The sequence below is a fragment of the Spermophilus citellus genome (genome assembly GCF_964194105.1).
Source record: "Spermophilus citellus genome assembly, chromosome: 4".
Taxonomy (NCBI): Eukaryota; Metazoa; Chordata; class Mammalia; order Rodentia; family Sciuridae; genus Spermophilus; species Spermophilus citellus.
The window spans coordinates 179,228,932-179,253,868 of record NC_138185.1 but is presented as its reverse complement, the minus strand read 5'-3'; the positions used below and the strand labels follow the sequence as shown (position 1 = coordinate 179,253,868).

At 32.3% G+C, this 24,937-nt stretch overlaps 2 protein-coding genes across 2 annotated transcripts in view; both read left to right on the top strand.

Annotated features, from left to right (window-relative positions):
- MIPOL1 (mirror-image polydactyly 1) overlaps window positions 1-24,937 on the top strand; it is a 255,695-nt gene that overhangs the window by 61,110 nt on the left and 169,648 nt on the right. The window contains exon 8 of the mRNA XM_081290704.1: window positions 24,283-24,390. Coding sequence (XP_081146830.1) covers window positions 24,283-24,390 — 108 coding nt within the window. The remainder of the gene's footprint in view (window positions 1-24,282; window positions 24,391-24,937) is intronic.
- LOC308648459 (transcriptional regulator Kaiso-like) lies at window positions 10,325-13,234 on the top strand. Its single transcript, XM_081293220.1, is given in 2 exon segments — window positions 10,325-11,485; window positions 11,489-13,234. Coding segments are annotated over 2 exon segments (1,110 nt in total). The 5' UTR covers window positions 10,325-10,429; the 3' UTR covers window positions 11,543-13,234.

The window sequence follows — 24,937 nt, the reverse complement described above, 5'->3', positions numbered from 1 at the left end:
TAAGAAAAAAAATCAGTTACCATTTTAATGGCTTATGTTTGCCCTAAATTTTATCTTCAAAAACACAAGTACAGGGCTGGGTTTGTGGCTCAGGGCTAGAGTGCTTGCCTCACATGCGTGAGTCATTGGGTTCTATCCTCAGCACCACATAAATAAATAAAATGAAGGCACTGTGTCCATCTACAACCCAAAAAAAAATTTTTTTAAACACACAAGTACATGTAAGGAAATAGCTAGTAAAAATATCTGATGTGCTTCCACAAATATTACAGGAAAAATGTAAAACTATTAAACAAGGTTCTTATCTTTAGTCCAAGTGTCAGTATACTTTTTCATAAAACTTGTATTCGTGACATAATATATCAAGCCCTTCACTCTTTTGAAAATGATTGTGTGGCTGTGCTTGTACATTTGCATACAGGTTTGTTTGATTAATTGCTACTTGACTCATCTATCATAACACTAAGCTCTGGGATCACAAAAGATCAGATTTCCAAACCACTTCCTGGAATTAATTTAAATATTTAATGTCAAAACCTTGAAAAGATGAGAGGAAAATGGTTTTTATTGTTAATAGTAGCCTGTTTCAGTATTATAATCCCTTGAAAAAATTTCAAAGTTACATATTAACCCATTAATATTACCTAGTCAAGTCTGGCTTTAAAATTATGATAATTGATTGAAAGTAGGTTAACTATGTAATAAAATATACCTTTATATTTTATCTAGAAACTTTTTCAATTAAATATATAAATTGAAGACATTAAAGAATCTCATGAGGTTTTTTTTTATTTGGGTTTTAATTATTGAAAATTTAGAATTTTTAATATTAATATTTACTGCTTTTTTATTCATAATTTTAATGTTAGATAAAATTTATAACCAAAAGTAAAAGTGCATAAATATTAATTTGTCAATTTAATGAGTTTTGGTAAAACTTATACCCTTTTCACCATATCTGTATAAAGAAAGGACATTTCTATAATCTAAGAAGATTCTCTCATTTATGTTCCTTTCCCGTCAGTCTTCCCTGACATGCTCAAGCAACTTCCCTGAGTTTCTTTTTTTTTATTTTTTTTTTATTATTATTTTTTATTTTTAAAATTTTTTTTATTGTTGGTTGTTCAAAACATTACATAGTTCTTGACATATCATATTTCACACTTTGATTCAAGTGGGTTATGAACTCCCATTTTTACCCCAAATACAGATTGCAGAATCACATCAGTTACACTTCCATTGATTTACATATTGCCATACTAGTGTCTGTTGTATTCTGCTGCCTTTCCTATCCTCTACTATCCCCCCTCCCCTCCCCTCCCCTCCCCTCTTCTCTCTCTACCCCCTCTACTGTAATTCATTTCTCCCCCTTGTATTATTTTTCCTTTTCCCCTCACTTCCTCTTGTATGTAATTTTGTATAACCCTGAGTGTCTCCTTCCATTTCCATGCAAGTTCCCTTCTCTCTCGCTTTCCCTCCCACCTCTCATCCCTGTTTAATGTTAATCTTCTTCTCATGCTCTTTGTCCCTACTCTGATCTTAGTTACTCTCCTTATATCAAAGAAGACATTTGGCATTTGTTTTTTAGGGATTGGCTGGCTTCACTTAGCATAATCTGCTCTAATGCCATCCATTTCCCTCCAAATTCTATGATTTTGTCATTTTTAATGCAGAGTAATACTCCATTGTGTATAAATGCCACATTATTTTTTATCCATTCATCTATTGAAGGGCATCTAGGTTGGTTCCACAGTCTTGCTATTGTGAATTGTACTGCTATGAACATTGATGTAGCAGTGTCCCTGTAGCATGCTCTTTTTAGGTCTTTAGGGAATAGACCAAGAAGGGGAATAGCTGGGTCAAATGGTGGTTCCATTCCCAGCTTTCCAAGAAATCTCCATACTGCTTTCCAAATTGGTTGCACCAATTTGCAGTCCCACCAACAATGAACAAGTGTACCCTTTTCTCCACATCCTCGCCAGCACTTGTTGTTGTTTGACTTCCTAATGGCTCCCAATCTTACTGGAGTGAGATGGTATCTTAGGGTGGTTTTGATTTGCATTTCTCTGACTGCTAGCGATGGTGAGTATTTTTTCATGTACTTGTTGATTGATTGTATGTCCTCCTCTGAGAAGTGTCTGTTCAGGTCCTTGGCCCATTTGTTGATTGGGTTATTTGTTATCTTATTGTCTAATTTTTTGAGTTCTTTGTATACTCTGGATATTAGGGCTCTATCTGAAGTGTGAGGAGTAAAGATTTGTTCCCATGATGTTGGCTCCCTATCTACCTCTCTTATTGTTTCTTTTGCTGAGAAAAAACTTTTTAGTTTGAGCAAGTCCCATTTGTTGATTCTAGATATTAACTCTTGTGCTATGGGTGTTCTATTGAGGAATTTGGAGCCCGACCCCACAGTATGTAGATCGTAGCCAACTTTTTCTTCTATCAGACGCCGTGTCTCTGATTTGATATCAAGCTCCTTGATCCATTTTGAGTTAACTTTTGTGCATGCTGTGCCCCTACTCCAATTGGGGTGACATGTCTACCATGCCTGCGGACCGCTGGGCCCGTTCTGCCGGTCGGTCGCAGGTCTGCCTACCTTGTGGGCGCGGGCGGCGGCTCTGCTCGGCCCCTACTGCAGTTGGGGTCCCCTGAGTTTCTTAAAACTGCAGATTTGTTTTACCTACTTTAGAACTTTATAGATGTGGAATCATACAATGTCAGCAAACTATTTGTGATACTGATTAATGTTGCTCTTTGTATAAGTAGTTATTTTCTTTTTTTTATTAGTGATATTTCATTGTATAACATATTTACTATTCATTCTCTTATGGATGGAAATTTGGATTTGTATAGTTTTTATTTATTAAAACTAAGAATTCTTGTTCATGTCTTTTTGTGTACATATTTTCATTCTCTTAGTTAAATACCTAGGAATAGAGTTGCTAAGTCATAAAATAGAAATGTATGTATTTATAAAATAATTTAACATTTTTTTTATAGAAGTGGCTGTATCATTTTGCACCCAGTAGGAATTTATTGAAGTTCTGTTTGTTCCATATACTAACCAATACTTAAAGTGTTGTCAGTGTTTTCATTAGTAACTATTTTAGTAGGTGTATAGTGGTATATTTTTTGTTTTTGATTTGAATCTTTCGGTGACTAATATTGAGTACTTTTTATGTGCTTATTGGCTGGCTATTCATGTTTACCTTTGTGAAACATCTGTTCAAATCTTTTGCCAATTTTCAAGTTGAGTAATTTGACTTTTATTATTAATTTTTGTTTCACTCTATATTTTGGATAGTGTATTGATGTATAAAAAATATTTTGTCCCAGTTTGTGCTTGCTTGTTCGTTTTCTTAATACAATATTTGATGGGCATATTGTTTAAAAATTGATGAAGTTTAATTTACCAATATTTAATGCATCTTCTGTTAAAAATCTTTTCTTACGCCAAGATTGCAAGAATATTGTCACATGTTTTCCTTTACAGACTTTAATGTTTAAGGTTTTTCTTTGAGTCTTTGATTTATTTTAAGTGAATTATTGTATATTGTATAAGATTGAAGATTGCTTTTTAACAACTGATCATCCAGTTATTCCAACATTTTTGTTGAAAAAATATTTTTCATCCTATTAAATAGCTTTTGTGTCATGTAAGTTTGTGTCTGTTTAGAACATGCTATTATAATGATCTGTTTATCTATATTTATGTCAATGTCATTCTTCATTGATTGCTGTAAATTTCAATGTCAGGTATTGAAAAGTCCTCCAACATTTTTTAAGGTTGTTTTGGTTATTTTAGATTATTTATGTTTTTCTTTAAATGTTAAGATTAATTTTTCATTTTCTATAAAAAGTCTAGTGAGGTTATTATCAGAACTATATTGAATATATAGACCATGTAATGAAGGAAAATTGGCCTCTTAACAACCTTTTAATTTTTTAATCAACAATGTATCTCTTCTTTTATTTACATATTGCAACCTTGTTAGCATTAATCACTTCCTTTATGGTTTAAATTAGAATCCATAAAATTCCATTATGCCCTCATTTGTTCATATATTGACATTTATTTTATATGTATTTCAAATAGCAGGATATCTTTCAAAGAAATTATGAGAAGTAAAAATTATTCTTCTGTTTATCCACAAATTTATCACTTTATTTCTTCATGTTGAATGAATTTTTATTTTCTGTCATTCTCCTTATATTAAATAACTTAAATAACCTTCTTTCAACATTCTTTCCGTTTTCCTTCTCCCATCTCTTTCCCTCCTTTTCTTTTTCTGCCTGTCTTCCTCTTCTTCCTTGTCTTCCTGTTGTTTTTCTTTCTCCTCCTTCTTCCCCACTTCTAATAGATACCTGATATTGTTGAATTCAGTTCTTCTGTGTTCAAATATATCTTTATTTCACCCTTATTTTAAAAGTTACATTTGCTAGATATAAATATGTAGTAATACATAATATAGTTACAAGCAATAGCCTAGGGGATTTCCTATATTCCAGGTATAATTTTCCTTACCTACTTGTATAAGGGTAACAGAGTTTCTCCTGGGTATTCAGGATCAATGGCTCTAGCTGGGATAGTAACTCCTTACCTTACCTGTCGATTCAGACTATTGAGGGGTCCCAAGTAGTCAGGATGATGGATGCATGGTGAGATCAGTGAATTCCTTGTACATAGCTTAATTGCCATGCATCATTTGCTGTGATGTAAGTTTCTTGATTATAAATAATGTTGTCTGGAATATCATGGTTGTAATAGTGCATTCTGAGTTTGTTTAAAATTCATATCCAGATGAAGTATCTATTCCAGTAAAAAGAGAATATTACCCCTTCCATAATCAAATGGTCCAGTGTTATGAATCTGCCATTTTTCTTCTGCTTAATCCAGGGAATGGTGCTATATTAGAGGCTCAATATCGGTCTCTGATGGTTGCCAATTGGATATTCAGCACTGGCTGTACCTAGGGCAACCTTGGTGAGTGGAATTCCACATGGTGAGCCTCTTCATAGTCTCCATACCTGCCATCTTGTTCATTGTGTTCATGAGCCCATTGAGAAGTGACAGGAATGGCTGAGGAAAGAGCCTGATTAATATCCACAGATGTGTCATCCTATACACTTGATATTAGAATCCTCCCTTTTTGTAGTCACATTTTGAGCATTGACACAGGATATTCACTGTCCATATGTAAGATACATGGGTGGGACCAGGGAAAATTCTTGATATGTAGAGAAAGGAGGAAGAAATAAACTCAGATAACACATATAGGAATGATAAATTTATTAATCTGTTCAAAGGTAGATGAAGATGAAACTTGTTATGGTTTGGACATGAGGTGTCCCCCCAAAGCACCTGTTAATACAGGACTAGTCAAAGGTGAAGTGATTAGATTATGACAATTGAAACCTAATTAGTCCAACCTAGTTTGATTGGACTGACTGGGTGATAACTGTAGGCAGGTGGAATATGGCCAAAGGAGGTGGACCACTAGGGGTGTACCCCAGAAGGGTTCATCAGATGTGTGTCTATCTCTTTCTTTCCTTCCTGACCCCACCATGAACTGAGAGATTTCCTCCACTGGACTCTTCCCCCATGATGTAGTGCTTTACCTTGGGACAATAGCAGTGGAATCAGCCATCCATGGATTGAGACATCTAAAACTAAACTCTCCCTCTTCCAAGTTGTTCTTACTAGGTTCTTTGGTCACAGTGATACAAAAGCTGACAAAAATACATCTTAAAGAAGTTTGTGCTCAAAGCCCTTCATTTGTTATTTAATGTTCTTTCTTTTTTTTTTAAAGAGAGAATGAGAGAGGGGAGAAAGAGAGAGAGAGAGAGAGAATTTTTAATATTTATTTTTTAGTTCTCAGCGGACACAACATCTTTGTTGGTATGTGGTGCTGAGGATCGAACCCGGGCCGCACGCATGCGAGGCAAGTGCGCTACCACTTGAGCCACATCCCCAGCCCCTTAATGTTCTTTCTTAATTGCACTTTGAAGACAGAAGGTTAGTGTTTGAATCCTGAATGAGTGAAATTTGTATGACAAGGAAGAAATCTAGGTAAAAATAAATGAAAGGAGAATTAGCATGAGGTTGGAAATAATAATTCAAGCAAATTTTGAGAGCGAAAGTGAAGAAAATATTTACTTTCTTTTGTAGTGGATTTACACTGGATTGGAGATTAGAAAGGTCTCTAGTATAGGTAAATTGAATATGCCTCTGGCAATGTTGCCAGAATAGTGAACCAGATGACTTAGCACCAACAGAAGGAAATCAACTCATAAAGATTGTGCTCTTGGTAAAGAGCAGTTTTAGTAAGTTGGGAGATGGATAGAAAGTTATTATCTAGGAGTGAAAATTTTCAGAATTAAGGAGTAAAGAAACCTGAGAGTAAGATACTGGTTGTGAGCATTCTTTGAAGGTAAATTTTGTTCAAATAAATGGATCAAGAAATTATGAGTCTACAGTGTTGTGCAGGTGACCATTGCTTTTGTCTAGAATGGTGGCAGGAAATTGTCTATAATAGTGTGGAAAAATAACCATGATTATCAGTAAATAACAGTGACTCAGATGAGAAGCAAGCCATCCAAGTTAGTGTTTCTCAAACTACCTGTGATAAAGGACCAGTTTTTATAATTTTCCCAAAGTGTTATGGACTATTACTTTTGTAACACATAATAAAAGTAAAGTACCAAAAAATGAAGTAAAAAATAATAGACATACAAGACCCAAGCATACATTTTTTTTATTGTTGGGGTCAACAACCATAAAATTATTCTGTTGAATTCCTTTAAAATGTTTAATTGCTTACCCTGAAGTTTAGTACTAGCTTTTGGGCAGTAATGAATGGTTTCAGTGCTGTACTAGTTTCTGGATCACACTTTAAGGATCACTGCTCTAAGCAGATAGCAGAAACTTCAAAAACCAAACAAGTTTTTGATGGGGTTTAGTAGACTGGAAATGGCAGTAGAGAACCAGGAAATGCAATTCATTTTTCCCTGCCTCTGAAATAATCATTTGTGGAAAAAAGGAGCACATTCTACTAAAAAGTGTTCAGAAAGAAGTATCACTGGAAATGAGTTTTTATGAGCTGAGGAAATGAAGAGGTTAGGCTTATGAACATATGAAATTATCTTGGCAATGAAAAAATATTTCCAGAGGCCACAGATGGCAAAAAAAAAATAAAAAGAGAGAATAGATAAGGGAAATAGCTAAGGAATGGCAAGAGTATAGTTTTAAGACTTTAGTTGACTTCAGAGGTTGAATGGTGGACTTTTTTTCCCACTAAGATTGCTCTTATATTAATCACCACTAAATGATTTGGATGATGCTCTTTTCCTTGAATAAATACATCAATAAAATCATCTCAGGAACATTTAAAATCACATGTACATGAATTATTGACTTCATTGAAAAACTAGAAAGCATCCTGAAAACTGTCTCAAGTTTCCACAGCTTTTATTACAGTAGTTTATCAGTTGACAAAATATGTACTGGTTTCCTGTGGAGAACACTACTTATCACACGTATTGAAAGTTAATTCAACTCAACTCTCAAAGATATTCGACATGTTGATGCTTTGTCATAAGATTTTTTTTTTTTTTTTTTAGTTTTTGTGAAGTTGTAGTCTTAGAAGTTTGTGACTTCTGTTAGGATTTAACAATGTTTGGGCAACACATTATACAAGAGGATTCAAAATGAGCACTTAAGTGATTGAAAGTTCTATTGAAATTATATTTATAATGCCAAACAAAGTTTGGAAACCAAGAGAAAGCATTTGGATTCCAGGAATACAATAACTGAAAAAGAGCTTAATAAACTATTAAACTATGGCTATCATCCAGTCAGTACTAATACTATTTCCTGAACTCTGCTTTGTGTTTTAAAAAAGTATTAGAAGCATCTCTGCCCTTTTGTGCAATAACTGCCAACTTAACATTTAGGTTATACTGTTGTTTGTTTATGGATTTTGAGAAAATCCATTGAAGTTTACTTAAGAACCGACTCATTACAATGGTATTATTTACTGAATTTTGTTTTCCTGGCCATCAGCTAACTACAGAGTTCAGCATTACAAGGTTACAACTGTACAAAGAGGATCAAAATACCACATCCTAGTAGTTGCATTAGCTAGAGAAGTTGAAGTCATCATCTTAGAAATAAATGCCTTTGCAGCACTGAAGAGATCATAGAAAATGAATAAGCTAGGTCTGAACTCATTTATGTGATAATTTTACAATTATCTTTATTTTAATCATTTCAGTTATATTGTTCTACATTTTAATTACTTTCTGATTATTCATATTAAACTACAGAAATTCAATGCTTTCTGATATAATTCATATCAAAATGAAAAATTCAAAATAGTTCTAGAATTTTTACTTTTATTATTACATTTATAGGGAAGGGTTATTAGTTAATTGCAGCTTTTAATTCAAATAATATAATTTTAGACACAAAGGGAATTTTAAGTAACTATCCTAAACATCTAAAAGCTAGGAAAATACTGAGTATTCTTAAATTGTATACAGATATACTTCTAATTTAACTTTAATGTATGAATTATAGTTATGAGTCTATAATTATGGTTATTAATATAAGTAAATGTGAGCTACAATAGACCTAAGTATTAGGATAGTTCATTTCTTCTTGTTAAACATCATGGCCATCCCAGCAGATTGAAATACCAAGAAACTGTGGGATGGTGTAAGAACTATTCCCAGAACATCAGATACTGTTAAAATTAAGGCACTATGTAGATTTTTTCTCTCTCTCTCCTTCATTTTTTTGCAACCTATTTAGATTACTTTCTCAAACTTACCATCCTACCTTTTCTCTTTTTTTAACCACCTGAATACAGGAATCAGTTAGAATACACAGTCAGAAAATTAGGGTGCTGGGAAGGAGAGATCAGAGAGGCATAAATTGAACATACAAGTAATAATTTAGTTTGAAATGGCTTATGTATACGGAGAAGTGTTAGTTGCATTTAAAGGATTAAATGGGTTATATACATGTCAGATCCACTGAATTTTTTTTATCTCATTTAGTTCCTTCTGTTATTACTAGTTCAAATGTTAGGAATTATTTCTAAATGTGTCATACTTAAAATCCAAAGAGGTGTTTTCATAGCTTTCAACTTTCTTAGCTTCTAACCTGTTTTGTGTTTTCTAGTTAAGTAAAGACCATTACTAATTTATCAATAATGACTATGATCAATTTACCTATTGTGGCAAACCCTGGGTAATAATTTCACTGCTAAGGAAATATATAGGAATCTGTGTGTATAATTCTATTTCCTGTTTACTGTTTAGTAAAATTACTAACTTTATAGATAGCAGGAATGCCACATTGAAAATTGTAGGAAATTGGAATGGAAATTTTTTTTTCACTGAGTATTCAGTCAGTATTAAGTAAATGAAAACGTATCATAACTAATCAGTTTCTGAACTACAAAAGAACTGTTTCTTTGTGGGAAAAATTGTTTTGGGTCCCTTGAAAAACAATAGAAACTTCTTGATATGGCAGAGTAACTAGTACCAATATTGTCATATCTCTAACTATAAACATGGGAAGAATAAAAAGCAGACTACAAAGGAATACACAGAGATTAGCTCATGACTCCCCTGGCATTATGCTCGTAGATCCTCTTGATGAGTCAGCCAGGAGACAGAGCTTTGGTCATGCTGCACTATAGAAAAAAATTTTAAGTCTGAGTATTTGAAACAGTTGAAATTTGCAAGACATGGTACTCAATGAGCAGAAATTGTATATGTTTTGGGGAGATGGAATAAGAACCAGATATCTATGTAGTAATTCACCTTCTGTGCTTGATCACAGGTTATACTTTTCATACACAGATTAACATGCATGTGATTTAGAAGCACTGCTTCAGTGCTGAGTGTTAAATGGAGAAATTGTAGTTATGGTGTCTAAGCAGAGTAGATAGACTTCACTGAGCACTATGAACATTCAGTTGACTAATTATATATGGTAAGGATCAAGCCTAATGCAATGCTAATGCAGTAGAGTTTTCTACAATAAGATAAGTATTTTCTGCATTGATCATTTTGGTAGCCAAGAACTATATGTGGTTTTTGAGTATTTGAAATGTGGCTAGTGGAAAAGAATAATTGGTTTTTAAATTTAATTTAAATTAACATACAGTTAAATTTTAATAGCCACATGTGAATAATGGCTACCATTTCAAACAGGGCAGCTCTAGAGTAAGGGCCAGGTCCTAGAATTAAATTCTAAACTGGAATATACCTGCCCTAATAAAGTATAAAATTTAAGTATGAAGGAAGTGAACAATTGCTGGTATCTTCGGCTCCAACACATCTGACTCCCAATATTATTTTGTTAAATCAGGCACCACTTACTACACCACCAAATGTCAGTTCTTCACTTCCAAATCATATGTCTTCTTCAATCAATTTACTTATGCAGAATCAGCAGACACCAAATAGTGCTGTTTTAACAGGAAACAAAGCCAGTGAAGAGGAGGAGGAGGAAATTATAGATGATGATGATGACACTATTAGCTCCAGTCCAGACTCTGCAGTCAGTAATACATCTTTGGTCCCACAGGCTGATACGTCCCAAAATACCACTTTTGATGGATCATTGATACAGAAGATGCAGATTCCTACACTTCTGCAAGAACCACTTTCCAATTCTTTAAAAATTTCAGATATAATTACTAGAAACATTAATGATCCAGGTTTAGGATCAAAACACCTAATGGAAGGTCAGAAGATCATTACTTTAGACACAGCTACCGAAATTGAAGGCTTGTCAACTGGTTGCAAGGTTTATGCAAATATCGGTGAAGATACTTATGACATAGTGATCCCTGTCAAAGATGACCCTGATGAAGGGGAAGCCAGACTTGAGAATGAAATACCAAAAATGTCTGGCAATGAGTCAGCAAGCAAACGCATGAAAGTAAAACATGATGAGCACTATGAGTTGATAGTAGATGGAAGGGTCTATTATATCTGCATTGTATGCAAAAGGTCATATGTCTGTCTGACAAGCTTGCGGAGACATTTTAACATTCATTCTTGGGAGAAGAAGTATCCAAGCCGTTACTTCGAGAAGGTATTTCCTCTTGCAGAATATCGTACAAAGCATGAAATTCATCACACAGGGGAGCGAAGGTATCAATGTTTGGCATGTGGCAAATCTTTCATCAACTATCAATTTATGTCTTCACATATAAAGTCGGTTCATAGTCAAGATCCTTCTGGGGACTCGAAGCTTTACCGTTTACATCCATGCAAATCTTTACAGATCAGACAATATGCATACCTTTCTGATAGGTCAAGGACTGTGCCTGTAATGAGGGATGATGGTATTGGGTATAAGGTTGATGCTGGAAAGGAACCTCCAGTAGGGACCACATCTACTCAGAACAAGCCAATGACCTGGGAAGATATCTTTATTCAGCAGGAAAATGATTCAATTTTTAAATAGAATGTAACAGATGGCAGTACCGAGTTTGAGTTTATAATACCAGAATCTTACTGAACTCCTTCGAAATATCAGGAAGTTTCGGTTTGGGTTAAGGGGCAGGGATTTCAGAAGACCTGTAAAACCAATTAAGGTGAAAATAAGTTAATTTGATCTGCCATATCATCTGAAAGTAGTCTAGTTGGATTATTGTTGATGGTTTTTAGAAGCAAATTTTTCTTAAAGTTTCAGTAGAGGTTGAGAATTTCCCCTCTCAGTATGTTTATATAGTTAGCTTTCAGCTCATTTAAAAGAGGCAAGAATGAAAAAGCATGGAGGGATAGTTTTCTGACTAGAATTTGAAGCAGTCTGAATGTTTTTTGAAAATAACTGGAGTTACTATCATACCCTAGTACATCATACAACCTTCCCCTTCCATGTTAGCACTTTACTGCTGAATTCTCGGTTTTCTTACATTGAGACTATAAATTTTTCTTGTCTTGTATATGACATAAAAAACTTCTGAAACTGGTCTAGAATATTTCATAACACATCTCCACTTGATTGTGTATTCTGCTAGTCCAAATGGATAGCAACCTCCTGCCTCCCCTCATGAAAATAGCCATGCAGATGAGTCTTGTATGAAGAATGACTTAGTTTTTAGTTAATTAGCATTAATCCTTGCCTTTATTGCCATTGTCTGAAAGATTTTGGTGGCTAGGCCATACTCTCTACCTTTGCAATGTGATCTTTGTAGGCAGAAAAACTAGTGGAAAAACGAATCTTCATAATGTAGACAGGAGACACACAAGTTCTGTCACACTTTTTTTAATTCTCTGCTCTTACATAAGAGAATGGAATCAAGTGGAGATTTCCTTTTTGTTCGATATGGTTAATATTCCCATAAAATGTTAGAAATTTTGAATCTAAAAGCCACCAAATTAATTTTTATACATAATCTAATTATGTATAAATCTTTGTAAATGGTAGATTTCATAGATGAGACTCATGTATTTTGGGTGGAGGCTATTGGCATATATTTTTAAATATTCATATTTCTTAGATCCTCTATAGGAAGTTTTCATTTGAAATAGTTGAAGCTGTGATCTAGTATGTTCCTTTCAGCAAGATCTTACTTTTACCCCTTCTAAAGTAAGTGCCATTCCATCTGCAAATTACCACAATATAACAATCAGAAACTACACGTGGAATGGTATATAGGCTTGTCAATTCCCATTAATCTTGACAACAATAAATACCAGCTTTCTTCCTTTTAAAATGACATATTTAAACAGTTAGAAAGTAAAGTTAAAACTTAAGTGCTAGTAATAAAAGGAAGTGGGTTGGCACAAATATATAGCCTAGCATTTATAACAATTAACTTGTTGAACTGTAAATGTTTTTTTCCCCAAAGGAAAAAAATAATAGATACTGAAAAAGATTGTTGTGCATAGTTATTAGTCATTCATAAACTTGCTTAAGTATTTCTTAGTTCAACATAGATATTTTCTCCTTACCATGTATTTTTAAAAAACAGTCTATTTCTTAACTTTGAACTTAAAGCTTTAATCATAACTTCTCATATATACATCATTCAGTGTATCTTAAGTTGGTAGCTGAGGGTATTTGGCATCAGTATTTGCAAAAATACAAGGAAAAGGAAGAATTATCCTTTGTTTACCAAGTGGTGGAGTGATGTGCATTTATCTGTTTTCTGTTCTGTGAGTCTAGGCCTTCAAACCATTTTATCAACTAAACCTAGAAAATTTGAAATCATCTGATAACTTAAGACTGTGATCTCTGAAATCACCATATCTGTTTCTTTTCTGTGTAGATATAACATTACTCTCTGATTATAAAGTGTTCTCAGTGGAAATTTGAGTTTCATTAATGTTATTTCAGCAGTTAGTCATAATTACTTATGCCATTGTAAATGATACTGATGCCAGCAGAGCTTCCAGGTCTTTTGGACTCAACTGTAGATAAATTAGTTTGTCATAATAAAACTTGGTCATTTCTACAAGCCTATTATGACAAGCCAGGAATTAATTCAATAATTGAAAACTATCAGTTCTGAGTAATATTGGTATAATTATTTGCTGCTGCTGTGCTAATTCTGAATATGAAAATTTAAAAATCTGTGCATACTTAAAGGTATCTTCCGGAGTTTTTTGGGAGGTGGAAAACTGGAAAATTAAATTTCAATTTTGCCAGAAAACTCTTACTTGCATGTGTCTCAGGATCTTCAGTTTTTCTAGAAGTTTCCTTCTTCAAAGTTCAAGAGTTCATGTAGAATACTTCTTTTGGACAAAAACTCTTCACTCCCAGTCTTTACTGTATTGGAAATTTGTAGCAAGCTGCTGTTTAAAACTTACTATGGGGTTTTTCTATTTTATACTTAGCTTTACAGCTATTGAACTTCCTTTATTCTTTCAGGCGGGCTTCAAATTTGTTCTAATGTGAAATTACCTGTAAATATTCTGGACAGTAACTATTCAAAGTAGAAATTTGTTACTCAAATGCTCAGACTAAGCAGAGATTTTAAAATGCTATAACAGTCTTGCAGGATTAAACATTTTAATTGATTATTATCATCTGGGTGGTAATTATCCCCTATGTACAACCACTATGAGGGAATAATGCCACATTTTTTCCACTGTACTAAGAAGATAAAACAATCGGTAAACATTGATCAAGGTATTTTGTATCGTCAAGGCATGCATATTCTAAGTAATTAAGTGCTAATTCAGCATCACTGGCTTCTTCACCTTTGTCAGTCATATGAAACCCTGTTCATTTCCCCTAATACTGTAATGTTCATACTTGTACAATCCTCTGTGTCATGACTTTAAGTTCTACTTTTCATTAACCATCATCTGATATTAGTTCATAGAGCTTCTTATGGCAAAATAAAATGTTTTAATTCTAAAAAAATAAAATAAAATAAATAAATAAATAAAATTTAAGTATGACACACCAAAAAGAATCCAACAATAACTGTCTGCCAAAAGAAAAGTATATACTCTTTAAGAGAAAACAATACATTTTAGGTAATTTTTGATATATTATCCACAATGCCTAATATATATTTAAATTCTTGAATATTAGACATGTGAAACAGAAGAATATGACCTACAGTTAGAGAAAATGCAATAAATAGAAACAAATTTTGAATACCTCATTATCATTCTGAAAATGATAATTTTCAGAAATGTACTTTCAAGTAGTCATTTTAATTTTCTTAAAGGTTTTAAAGAAAAGATGATCATAATGAATGAGCTGATGGGGAATATCAGTAAGGAAAACTAAAACTCCAGAAAGGGACATAGTAGAAATTACAAAAGGACAAATGCAGTTTGTGTATATGGAAAATTTACCGAATAAGCCTAGCAGTGTGTAAGACTATAAAATAAAAAGTGAACTTGAAGACCAGTCAGTAAACATTATCCATCCTGAGCAAAAAGGAGAAAGAAAATATAAGTGAAAAAATAGAACACACCAGTGATTTGTAAGATACTATTAAGTTGATCAACACCTAGACTCCCTGGAGTTCACTACAAATAGAGTCCTTGAAGAAGAGAGAGAAAAAGAACAGAATAAATGGAAAATACAATGGCTGAAAGCTCAAATTTGGCTAATATAAAAACGCAACAAACCCAGGAAAAATCAATGCAAACAAATTTCACCATAGTCAAATTAATAAACCAAATAAAAGAGAAAGTCTTGAAAGCAAACAAAAAGTTGAGGAGAGATAAAATAAAGGAACATTTTGTGAATGTTGACTGAATTCTCATTATAATGGAAGTGAGAAGACAATGGAAGTGATGAAGTGAAAAAACAATGGCCAAATAATGGAATTGAGAAGACAATGGCTAAAATTTTTAAAAGAGTAGAAAGAACAAAATTCTATCAACTCAGTTTTTGTGTGTGTGAGTGTGTGTGTGTGTGTGTGTGTGTGTGTGTGTGTGTAAGAATATCGTTCCAAAATGAAGATAAAATAAAGAAATTTTCAGATAAAGGAAAGCTGAGCAAATTGAATTCCAGTAGATGTGCCCATATAATACAATGCTAAAGTGAATTCTTCAAACTAAAGAAAAATGGCACCAAATAGAAAGTTTAATCAAGAGCCTGGAAAGTAAGAAATTGGCACCTCGAAGAGCTCTTTTTCTTCTCTAAATTTCTTAGAAATACCACAGATTGATTAAGGTAAAATTGGTATAAAATATATGAAAACAAAAGCTAAAGAAAATGGAATTTTACTGTGGGAGTGTTTTTATATTTGATTTGTACATTTAAATGAAGCAGTAAAAAATTAAGACTGTTGAGGATGTATAATTATAATTTAAATGTATAGTACATTCAGGATGCATAATTTAATTCCTGGAGTGTGTGTGAGTGGGCACATACACAAATACAAAATGAAAAAGCAGTATACAAGAGTTAAAATAGAATACAAAAATGGTATTTAGTTAATCCAAAATAAAGTAGAACAGGAGGAAGAAAAGTACAGCAGAAGATGGGACCATCATTAACAACGTGATAGCCCTAAACTCAACCATATAAATTATTTCATTAATGAAAGTGAACTAATTACTCAGTTAGATACTCTGACATATTAAAGATGGCAAAATGTTAGAACTCAGTTATATACTGTGTATAAGAAACATTTGAAACAGTAAGACACATAAATTGAAAGTAAAAGAACAAAAACAACATATGTAATTCTAGGAAATTCAGAAAAGTACTATAACTGGTCGGATAAAGTGGCACATGCCTGTAATCCCAGCTGCTTGGTAGACTGAGGGAGGAGGATCACAAGTTCAAGGCTAGCCTAGGCAATTTAGGGAGACCCTATCTCAAACATAAAAATAAATAAATAAAAAGGTCTGGGGTATAGTGCAGTATAAAATACCCATGGTTTCAACTTTAGTACTACACATACTATGCTATGACTATATTAATATCATACACAAAGAGCTTAAAAGCAAGGAGTATTACCAAGATAAATATAAAGAACTTAAAAAACTCAAACACAAAAACAAAACATAAATAACCTATTCAATTAATGGGCAAATGAATTAAACAGACACTTCTCAAAAGAAAAAATATAAATGACCAACAACTGTATTAAAAAATGTTTAACATTTCTAGCTAATAGAGAAATGAAAATCAAAACAACACGGAGATTTCATCAAGAATACAGATAAAAGATCCTGGGGAAGATGCAGGGGAAAAAATGAACTCATACACTGTTGATGGAAATATAAATTTATATAGCCACTGTGGAAATAAGTATAGAGGGTCCTCAAAAGACAAAGGAATGGAAGCACGGTATGATGCAGCTATCCCACTCCTTGGTATCCATCCAAAAGAACTAAAGTCACCATACTATAGAGATACGTGCATACCCATATAATTTATACCAGGATGATTCACAATAGACAAGTTATGGAACTAGCCTAAGTGTCCATCAGCAGATGACTAGATAAATAAAATGTGACATATGTATACAATGAAGTGTTATTCAGCCATAAAGAAAGACCAAATGATGCATTTGCAGGAAAATGGGTGGAAATGAAGAGAATCAAGTGAAATAAGCCAGACTCAGAGTGAATGTCAAGGATCAAATATTTTCTTTCATATGTAGAAGCTAGAGAGAAAAAAGGAAAAAATAAAAGGATCTCATGAAAACAGAAAAGAGCACTAGGGTAGAGCAAGGAAATCTGGGGAGGGGTGAGAGGGCAAGAGGAGTAACTAAGGACTGAAGTATGAAAGTATGTTATGAATGTTCTACAGTGAAACCCACTATTCTATATAATGATGTGCATCAATATAAAAGAAATAACATTTCTTGTGATGAAGACTTGTTTGTAATTCAACCATTCTTTCTGCATTTCCATTATTTATTTAACCTAAATAAAATTAAATATTTTATTTTTGTAAGAGGGACACTGCATCACAAATACATAGCAATCCTAAATATATATTTAATATATGCTTATATATTATTATATTTATATAATGTTTTATATACTATAATATATATATATATATATATATATATATATATATATATATATGTATTCTCCACAATAGAAACAGAGGTAAAGGAAGAAATACACTATTGAGGAATCATAGTTGGAGAGATCAATAGTATTCTCTCTAAAATTGATAGATTTAGACAAAATTATTTTAAAAAGCTTAAATATTCTTTTTTCTTTTATGAGAATATGTGTGTTTTATGGAAAACTGAACTTGGGACCTTGCTAGACAAGTGCTCTACTACTGAGCTACATCCCTGTCCTTTTTATTTTTTAAGATAGAACTTTGCTTAATTGCTCAGATTTGTTTCCAACTTGTGATCCTCCTTCCTCAGCTTCCCAAATTGCCAGGATTATTACAGGTGAGCACCACTGTGCCCTACTAAGGCTTCACTTTTTAATCACCTTGATCTAATTAAAATTTATCAATAGCCAACAACTGTAGAATATACTTTTCTTATCCTATTAACATGGAACAATCAAAAAGCTAGTCTATATTCTGAACTTTAAAATAGGTTACAATAAACTTGAAAATATTGAAATCTTAGGAGTATATTTTTTATCGACAAAGGAGCTAAATAAAGAATAAGGTTAAGATATTTAGGATATTCATAAATATTTGAAAATAAAACATTTCCCTTTGAAATAATTCAAGGATCAATGTAAGTAGAAAGAGAAAAGATAATGAATAAAAACTTCATGTTAATACATTTGGTAACTCGGATGAAATGGCCAGACTTTCTGAAAAACACTAGTTCTTACTTTCCATTTCTTGTAAATTTTGACAAATTGTGTTTTTTTAAAGAATTTATGTTTTGCCCAGGTTATAAGACTTTTTAAATTTAAAAAATAACTTGATAACCAAATTTTATGTTTTAAGAAAAATTAAAAACCCAGTAAATTCAAACAATTTTGAAAAAAAATGAAATTGGAAGGTTTATTCTGATTTTTGGAGGGGAGAGAGAAAATTTTTAATATTTATTTTTTAGTTTTCGGTGGACACAACATCTTTGTTTGTATGTGGTTCTGAGGATCGAACCCGGGCTGCACGCATGCCAGGCGAGCGTGCTACCGCTTGAGTCACATCCCCATCCCTATTCTTATTTTTTAACTCAAAAAAATAGGATTGTTGCTTATGCATACACAACTTCTTTCCAAATATCCCTCCAACATCCTTATACAATCACTAAGCTCTCTCCATAGATTTGTCTTTTCTGGATTTTATATAAATGGAGTGCTACAATATGTGGTCTTTTGTGATTGGCTGCTTCATATTATGTTCAAAGTTTATCCATGTGGTAGCTTGTATTAATACTTTTACAATTACTGGTTAATAATTGTATGGACATACCTAATTTTGTTTATCCATTTATAAGATTATGGATATTTGAGTAGTTTTCACTGTTGACTATTATGAATAATGTTGCTAAGAGCATACATGTGTATGTTTTTGTTGGAACATATTTTTATTCCTTTTAGGTTTATACCTGGCAGTGGAATTGCTGCAATAGTATGGTATCTTCATATTTAACATTTTAGTAAACTACCAAACTATTTTTCAAAGGGCTACCCCATTGTACATTTTCAGCAACAATGTGTGAGTGGTACAATTTCCCTACATTCTTCCCAATGCCTATTATTGTTATTTTATAGCCATTAGTGCAAATGAAGTGATATATCATGGCTTTCATTTTTTGTATTATTATATTTTTTTTACTTTGTAACAAAATTTGCCAACTTAACTAATTTGAAGTGTACAGTTTAGTAGTGTGAAGTACATGCACATTGTTATGCAGTCATCACCAGTATCCATCTTCACAACAGTTTTCATGTTGTAAGATTGAACCTCTGTAGCCAATTAACAGTAACTCTTCCTTCTTTCCCCAGTTTTTGATAACCATATTACTGTATGTTTGTATGCATTTGACTAATCTAGGTACCTTATATAAGTGAAATCATATTCTATTTGCCATTTTATGACTGGCTTACTTTATTTAACATAATGTCCTTAATATTGATTCATATTTTAACATATATCAGAATTTCCTTCCTTTTTAATGCTGGACAGGTAAAAGGAAAATGAAGGGTGGTTACAACCAAATACATTAAAAGCATATGTGAAATTGTCATGATGAATCTTATTAATTTGTAATTAATTTTGCAATTAATTATAATTTCAATTCTATAAGCACTGTAGGAATTACTAAAGTATATTACATTAGTGTGAGTGGGAATTAGTATGAATCAACCAAAGCTGTATTTTTAGAAAGAGTTGTCTGAAATTTTTATTAGCCCTGAAGTGCAGCCTGAAAACCTCCTTTTAAAATACACACACACACACACACATAAACACACACATACACAGATTTTTTTTTCAAAAAAAGGGAATCTAGAAAAGTTCAAAGAAACAACAGGACAGCTTGTCTCTGACCAAAACTATATATAGACCTGGAATTACCTGCCATAAAGAAAATCCACAAACTGGGACATTAACATACAAATATTACCTCAAGGACTAAACTTTTGTTCCCCCAAGAGAAGCAATTGCAAAACCAGCCTGGCAAGTCTTCCACATACAAGTTAATATAAAAAAAAAAATTCATACTGATAAAGATGGGCACAGTAAAAATCTTACACACCACATTAAAAAAAAAAAACAATCCATCACAAAGGATAATTGAAACTATATGGTCATCAATATTTGAGGTCATAGAAAAACATGAAAGAGTATAAAATCTGTATTTAAACAGAAATAATTTAATAGCCATGTAAAAGGAATGTCATGAAAAATGACAGGCTGAATTGGAAAAGAATGTAAGAAAACATCTACAAATGAAAGTTATAGTAATTAAAATTTTAAAAATAAGAGAAGGCAAGGCATAATGGTGCATGCCTGTAATTCCAGCAACTCAAAAGGCTGAGGCAAGAGGATCACAGAAATTATTAAAACAACCATTGAGAAATTGTTAAAGCAACCATTGAGAAAAACCAGATCAACCTACAAAAGAATTGTTATTATACTAATAGTGACTTCGAATTAGCAACAATAGATGCCCACAGTTGCATAATATCTTCAAAGTGCTGAAGAAATAACATATTATACTTCTTTCCAGTGAAGAGTATAAAAACAAAATAATCACGTGTTCAGGCAGAGATTATCTCACTAAAAAGAACTTCTATAACTATATCTCAGAAAAGTTGAACCCCAGGGGAAAACTCAGATGGTTTGTTAAGAGATATCTACTAATTCTTCTAGGAATAGACTATTATATAAAGTGTTCTAGAGAATTAAATAAGAAAACTCAGTTTTTACAAGTCAAGTTCACCATTGATAACAAAACTGAAAAGTATATCCCAAGAAGAAAAAAATGTCAATCACAGCAATCTGAAATGAAATATTTTTAAAACAAATTAAATAATCTTTATTTTGCCATATGCATATTACCACCAACCTAGTCACCTTATTTCTCTCCTGAGCTATCCAATAATCTGCCAACTAGACTTCCTGCTTCTTGCCCTGGCCTTCTTAGAGTCTATTCTTAACTTAGCAGGACGCGTGAACATATATTAATGTAAGAGAAATCTTCTAGAAACTTTCCATTTCACTCATACTCTTTATAAGGACCTCGGACTCTTCATATCTCATCTAGTTCTCATTATATCATTCCTGCAACAGGATTCTCTCTACTGCTATTTAAACATGCCGGACACGCTTCTATCTTGGGGTCTTTACACTTACTGTGCCTTCTTCTTCAGTTACTCCTTCCAAAGATAAGCAAGATTTATTGTTTTATCATCTTAGGGTCTTCATTCACTTATCTTTTTCTTCATTATGTCTTTATTATTTTAAATTGTTAAGCATTTCCTTACTAACTCTTTAGACACTTCCTACTCTCTGTTCTGGCTTTGTCCATAACATTTTTATCTTTATCGTACTATATATTTCATTTATTTATTTATTGTCTCTTTTTTCCCAACTAGAAGATGGGCTTCATGAGGACAGAAATTTTTATCAACTTTGTTGAATGCAGTATCCCCCATAATCCCATAATCTGAAACTGCCTGGCATGGAATAATTGCTTAATAAATATTGGCTGAATAAAAATGCACTGAAGAGTAGGTGTTTTTTGAGGGAGAAAAGAAGAGCAAGATTCAAGGGGAGACATATGTTTTATAGTGTGTTATATCTCTTTCTCTCTCTCTCTTCTTTTTTTGATACTGTGGATAGAACCCAGGGCCTCATGCATATTAGGCAAGTGCTCTGTCACTGAGTTACATCCTCAACCCTCATGTTTTGTTTTGTTAATCCGAAGGAATTGTGAAAGATTTATTTACATTTGTTAGATTTGATGATAGATATAACAGTTTCCATCCTGTTATTCCATTCCCTCTTTATATGTGAAATGAAAATTTTTAAACAATTAAAACATGTATAAAGATCAAACTGGTGAGGATATTAACTTTAGATATAAAGGGTAGATTTTGAATAGAGAAGAAACAATATTTCTCTTCTATTGTCTACTTTTTAAATATTATATAAAATTATAAAATGACTACAATATAATAATTACTAGTGAATAAAGAGTTACATGTTCTGCATCAAAATACATAAGTTTCAAAATTAAAGATTATAGAAAAAGGCAAACGAAGAAATTATACATGAGTATATGATTGTAGGGAGGGTATTAGATTTTTTTTAGTGTAAAAGTAAATGAATAAATCATAGTATTAACTAAATCTAAATAAACCTTAAAATGGTTAAATATAAATTTAAATATAAATTTATATAAATACAAATCTCAAGCATGTATTCGACAAGAGCATTTTTATATTTTGTGCGCTCTTCAAAACTATTTGGTTCACATAATTTGAGTCTCAGATCAATGTTTAAATTTAAACAAAAGAAAATAAGTTCAACTTTTATTTTTTGAGCAAAATGAATGATTTTTTTAATTTTTGCATTATGTAGATGGGGAAAAACTTTCTTTTGAGGTTATTCCACATTTACTTGAAATAAAAATAGGTGGTCAGATAACTTGCCATGCTCCCTTACTTTTTTGATATATACCCCTGATGTTTTCACCTTCATTCCTTTTCTTTTATATTCTTTCTTTTTCCAGCTTTAGCTTAGAAAATCATGTATCCCAAACACACCCAACTCAACTGTCATCAGCTTCATGAAACATACTTCTTCCATTATCAAAATTATCCATTTTTCCTTTGAGCTGTCACGGGTTATATTTAGTAATTCCATTATAATACTTAATAATTTGGTGTTAAAATTCATTGAAAATATAGAGGATAATTCTGATACAGAAGATATCTACTGAACTATGATACTACTGTGCCTTATTCATTTTCATGGCTCATGAGTTTTGTCTTCACGACATGACCAACACTACATGCTATAGGCTAAAAAGGACAGGTGTTAGATTGAATGTAAGTCATGTTACATGTTGTAAATTCAAATAAAAGCTAAGTGATACATGTCACAAAACTTTCACTGTAATTTTTTTTTAAATGTGGTCAGTGAGTTAAATTTTCATTTAGCACATGATGGAACTGAACATGGTAATGTAAAAGGATATACCACTGAATCAGTCAGTACTATATTTGTAGATTTTTTAGCTTCAACAAAACTATCTGCTAAATTAAATTAATATTAATTTGAAATGTCTTGATATTGTGGTTACTTTATTTCCTTTATAAAGGTGTTTGTGCTTTATACTTTATTTTGTATGCATGAGATGTGTATACTCACTGTTATATTTGTATACAAGTGTCATGTAATCTAAGTCAGTATCAGGAGTCTGGTTAGACTTTTTCATTTAAAAGCTTTATATATTGCTCAAAGTTAGGAAACATCAGTACAGACTGCTTAGTATTATAGAGGTCAGAGGCAGAAGAAATTAATATTAGGATAGTAAGAAACACCAATTTGATTGTATTATGAAAACTAATTTTTTTATTCATTGTCAAATAATCTGGAAAGAACTTTGTTCAGATCTTGAATCAATATGTGTTCTTGGTACTTAAATATCCTAATTGAAAATAAAATAAGGAGTGATTTTTAACTTTTTTCTAAAACTTTGGTTTAGTAGTTTATTCCTTTAACCAATCTTCTAAATGTCTTTATACTGTCCTGATTGGCAATCTATAAGTTTATAACCTGTATGACTTTGTGTGAAATGGTTTAGATTTCTTTAAAAATCTGAAAAATCTCTTTTTTTGGGGGGGGGGGTATTTTAATCTCAAGTATAGCATAGGTTTGCTGGTTTTTATTTTGGCTATTTAAGGCAGGATTGTTTCTCTGCAACATGAAATATCTCTTAATGTATATTTTATGGATTATTTTTATTTTAAAACATTAATAAAAATCAATCATAGAATATAATATTGTGGTGTGTTTTGAATCTAATGAGAATCTTAGAAGCATACTTCTATACAACCAGCACATTATAAAATCAGAACAATTAATGAAGAAAATAATTTTGAATATAGTTTGACCTTAATTATTTTTAAAAAATAAATATTTTGTGATTTATATCATAATATTTAGAATAAGAAGGCTAACTGAAAATTGTGATTTAATTACCAGAGTACTATATGTAATGTTATTTTGTTTGTATTCAGTATTACTTTTACTTACCATTCTTGTTACAAAACAAAACCTTGTCTTTTAGAGAATACAGTGGTATTATTTACATTAATTCATATGGCTTGGTGAAAAAAAATGCTATAACTCCTTTACTTAATGGGATTCTTCCCCTGTGGCAGTGCAAACGGCTAGAGCAGGAGCTTCATCATCTGAAAGAGCAGAACCAGACTTCAGCAAACAACATGAGACATCTGACTGCTGAAAACAATCAAGAACGTGCTCTGAAGGTAAATCTCCGTTCCTTCTTGCAGGCAAATTAAGGTTGTAAGCCTTTGGTGCCAGCTTTCTGTGCTGCATATATCAGTTGTGTACATTTCAGCAGAAGTGAGCTGTGGTGTTTGCCAACAACCCCTTCTTTAAACACAGATACAGCACCCTTCTGTTATGGTATTATTTTATTTCATGTATGTGTACGTGAAAACAACATATTTTCTGAATTTTGAGTAGTGTATTAATAACTTTTAGTACCTATTTATTCTGTTTCTTCTTCAGTTTTTTAATATTATTACCTTTTATAGTTAATAAAAAAAGTAACTTCACTGAGAGGAAAAATTAAATCTTGGGCCCTTTCTATTAAAAATTATAATAATTTTTAAAATGAGTTGTCACAGGAGTAACCCACAGAATTGACACTCCTGAAGCATATGTGGAGTGAGTTTGGGAACTGAAAGAGTACTTAGAGTGTTACAACAAAAAAGAAAGAGTTGGGCTGGCTTTGTGGCTCAGCAGTAGAGCGCTCGCCTAGCATATGCGGGGTGCTGGGTTCAATCCTCA